The 3,790-nt window shown below is 42.0% G+C and overlaps 1 protein-coding gene across 4 annotated transcripts in view; it reads right to left on the reverse strand.

The window, feature by feature from the left end:
* Nucleotides 1-3,790, reverse strand: part of LOC107103053 (opioid-binding protein/cell adhesion molecule homolog) — a 55,406-nt gene that overhangs the window by 23,000 nt on the left and 28,616 nt on the right. For all 4 annotated transcript variants that reach the window (XM_015402571.1, XM_015402570.1, XM_015402569.1 and 1 more), the window contains exons 2-3: nt 2,431-2,663; nt 1,021-1,146 (exon numbers count right to left, since the gene is read on the reverse strand). In XM_015402571.1, coding sequence (XP_015258057.1) covers nt 1,021-1,146; nt 2,431-2,663 — 359 coding nt within the window. The remainder of the gene's footprint in view (nt 1-1,020; nt 1,147-2,430; nt 2,664-3,790) is intronic.

A 3,790-nucleotide genomic window follows, 5' to 3' on the forward strand; every position in this document is an offset into this window, starting at 1 on the left:
GCAACACTGCTCTTTGCATGGTTTGTTTTCAAATGGTTTGCTGCTGTCTGTTTGGACCTTTCTGAACATGTGCAGGTATAAAAAAAAAACAAACAAAAAAACTAAGTCAGGACTGACTTGTTTGAACATAGCGGTGAAACTTCAAACGGCCTAACATGCTGCCACTGATCCTTGTTTTCAAAAATAAACCATCTTATTCCAAATGGCTTCTGCTGTATAAACAGAACCAAACAGCTTTTCCAAAGTCAGGTCATTTGTAAGCCTACCATCCAAAGTAATGCTCTACTAGCTCACCGGCTTCATTAATGTAACGTTTGAGTCCTTTTGGAAAAATGGAAATGATAAAATAAGCAATCAAGTCAACCGTGGCTTTACCCCCAGGAAAGAAGGAAGCGGCTGTGATTTCCAGGGAAACAGCAGGAACTCGCTTTCTGTTTCTGCACAGAAACAATTACTGTTCCTCTCCCAGCTTATCTCCTCACAGGCGGGTCGCTCACATTTACACTGGATCTCAGCACACAAACCAGAGCTTTAATAAACCCCGGTAACAATGACACCAGAGGTCGGGCCCTTCAAGCACATTCAAATGCATGTCTTTCCTAATTAGGCCACGCACGGCTGCACAGGCTTACAGAAATAGCAGCAGATTCTCTGTTTGCTTCACTGTTTTAATGCTAATAAAGAAACAAACCAGCTGAAAATACATAAAGTGGAATGAAAAAGGTTTGGGAATGGCCCTCTACTGGGAATAACGTGCTATCAGCCAAACTGCACGTACGATATTTCTGTCCATTAGTTCTCCTAATTAATTAGCCCAATTACAAGAGAGCAATTTATTTAGCAGTAAATGATGACACCGCAGTGATGATCTGGAACAGGTAATGATGGGAGTTAGTGAAGCGAGAAATCCAGCAGGAGAGAGGAAGTCACAGACAGAAGCAGGAAACAGGTGGAAGAAAAGAAGGAGGGAGAAGCAGCGGAAACTTCCAGCAGTAATGATGAGCAGGACCAAAGCCTCACCTGGACTGGAGATAAACTTCCAGCTGATGGAAGGTTCCGGTTTCCCGCCGGCTTGGCACAGCAGGGTCACATTAGATCCTTCATTCACCACAAGATCCCTCGAAAGATTGATGATTTTTGGAGGCACTAAGTTAGAAAGAGAGAAAGGAAAAGGTTTAAATAAACACACATGAGTTTATAAATCTAGTTTTTTTATTTTTCAACGCAGGTGGAACGAGTTCTTATGGGAAAGCTGATTTAATTAGGCATTTCCTTTGGTTAAATGTTGTTTAATGGTAAACATAAATGAGTCATGATTCCAGAACCTTCTGCTAACCGTCTACCTGCTCATTTTACACTCCATAGATTTACAGCCATTCTCCTTCTACATAACAGCAAACAGCTATGAATTCATTTAAATCTGATTTCCTTTAAGTAAACCAGGAGTTTTTAAAGTTCATGTCCAAAAGTCTCTGTCTCTGCAAAGACCAACCAGGTTGAATGTCTAGAGGTCACGGATTAGCGGACCGCCATCCAGATTCCGACCCAACCCGATTTAAAACATTTATAAATGACTGCATGTTGTCTAACGACAGTGTTTAATTTCTCTTGCGCCTCTTCTCCTGTTAATACGGTAAATCCCTCCGGAGCGTCCGGCTCCAGGCTGCACGTCTAATTGGCGCGGTGACTCATTGCGCTCATGATGTCCTCCTGGTTCCTGCTGCTTCTTATGCTGCCTGTTTGCCTTCCATCAGAGCCAGATCATTCCAGCTGTTTATCTAGAGCTCTTTATATTGTTTTGAGATTCTGATTCTGGCCTGTTTCCACCTTTAGATACCAGAGTTTTTCTTTTTTCCTGCTCTGTCAGGATCGTTTATTCTGGACTGATTCCTGGATTCTGCTGGTTACGCGAACTTGGACGGTTCTTCCGGCTTGGGTTCTCCTCTGATCTTCTGGTCTGTTAAAAGGTTCTGCTTCGACTCTGCCTCTGGATAATCTCTCACTGACACAGTTGTTCCTCAGCGGTGGCTGGCTCAGCTCTGCTGATCACTCTGAACTCTGGAAGCGGCACTCGGATCGGACTCAACTCTGAATAAGCAACGTTTTGCTCATCAGCCCATTATTCTAGTCACTGACTGTATTATATTAAATAAAAGCTTGTTTGAAAATTGTCCAGATCTGTTTGCTTTGAATATCAGGTCGAAGGTCGTGAGGTCCTGACAGTTTTATAGAGTTTAAATAAAGTTTAAATAATGCTAAAGGTTTTCCATTGATTAATCCTGATCTGTAGAAACATTAAAATCCACACAGTAATTTAGATGCAGTTTATATTAACCAATAAACTCTAATCATCCTCTAAACACTGTTAAAGAACCTCTAATGGTTTAATGCCACATTCAGCAGCCAGGTGGCTGTCAGATCTGGGTTTACCTTGGACTAAAACATGAACTGAAGTTGTTCTGGGCCGTCTGCTGGTCTGGACTGCACACACGTACTGTCCTTCATCTGCCATGTCCACGTTTTCGATCTTAATGGTGAACTCCTCTTGGTTCAGGGTCACCAGACTCACTCTGGGGTCAACCGACCATTTGTCCTCTCCGGCGTAAAGTATACTGGAGCGGTTCAGCCATGCTGCGTGTGTCACAACGTCCTCCTGTTCACACCTGCAAAGCAAACACAAGGACATGCAGATAAGAAAGGAGAGGAAATGATTCCCCTCAGTCACAGAATCTTTCATCAGGTCAACAGACACCAAACTACTATCAGCAAGTTTTATGACAAAAAGCACCTTCTGCCTCAAACTGACCTGTTTTAATCCCATTCAGCCCTAATGAACGGCCGGGGGGCGGAGCTACCTCCCCAACAGACTCAGAGTGCTGCTAATTATTCACTAAGGTCTGTTAAAGCAGAGACACGTCTGAAGGTTGCAGGACGCCTGACCTGAAGGACTGGAAAGGCTGGAACAAGTCGTTGGTCAGACTGGTGACGCCTGCATCGTGTTCACTGTGCTGAAAATTTACATTTCTCTTGTTTCAAATATTGAGTTAAGCCATTTATCCAATGAAAAATGTTTTTATTCAGTCTGTTTCACCTGCAAGGCCACAAACCGTCTGAGTGAGGAGTGTTTGCTTCTATTCCCATTTATTCATAACATGTTCCTCCTCATTTTGGGAAATTCTCGGCTATATTTTGCTCAACCGAATGGAAAAGAAAACTAAGGAACTGTAAGCCCAAATTACATGTGTGATACATTATTTGAAAGTTAACACCCTCTAGTTTCTGAATATATTAATGAAAATTGGGCGAATAAAACAAAGCCAGAGCTGTTCAGTTCAAACATGAATGAATCAAAGTCGTTTTTTTATTCTCAAAAATAATAGATCTTTTTTGAACAGTAGTAATAAAGCCATGCTTGCTTGTTTATGGCGACTATATCATGTTTACATTTTGACATGCTGCTATTATCTGGGTTAATTGTGCTTTGACCATGACCACTATGACCATAAGATGAACTTGGTGGTTTATATTGTGGAGAATCTGTTTTCCAACAACGTGTAACATGTTCATATTGGTAAACATATTACTGGTGTCATTTTTATGCATTCTGAGTAACGCTATAAAACGGCGGCCGCCGGCGACCCGGTGGGTTTTGAGAGGTTAACCAAAGTCTCTGACTACTTTCTATTATTGTAAGTAAAGGGGAACCAATGCTGCCCAGATCAGAACAGGGCTGATTACCGGTCATAAGGGTCGTATGATGAACTGTTTTCTTTTTGCAAAGATAAAAAAT

This window comes from Cyprinodon variegatus, unplaced genomic scaffold (assembly GCF_000732505.1).
Source record: "Cyprinodon variegatus isolate N-32 unplaced genomic scaffold, C_variegatus-1.0 Scaffold1368, whole genome shotgun sequence".
Lineage (NCBI taxonomy): Eukaryota > Metazoa > Chordata > Actinopteri > Cyprinodontiformes > Cyprinodontidae > Cyprinodon > Cyprinodon variegatus.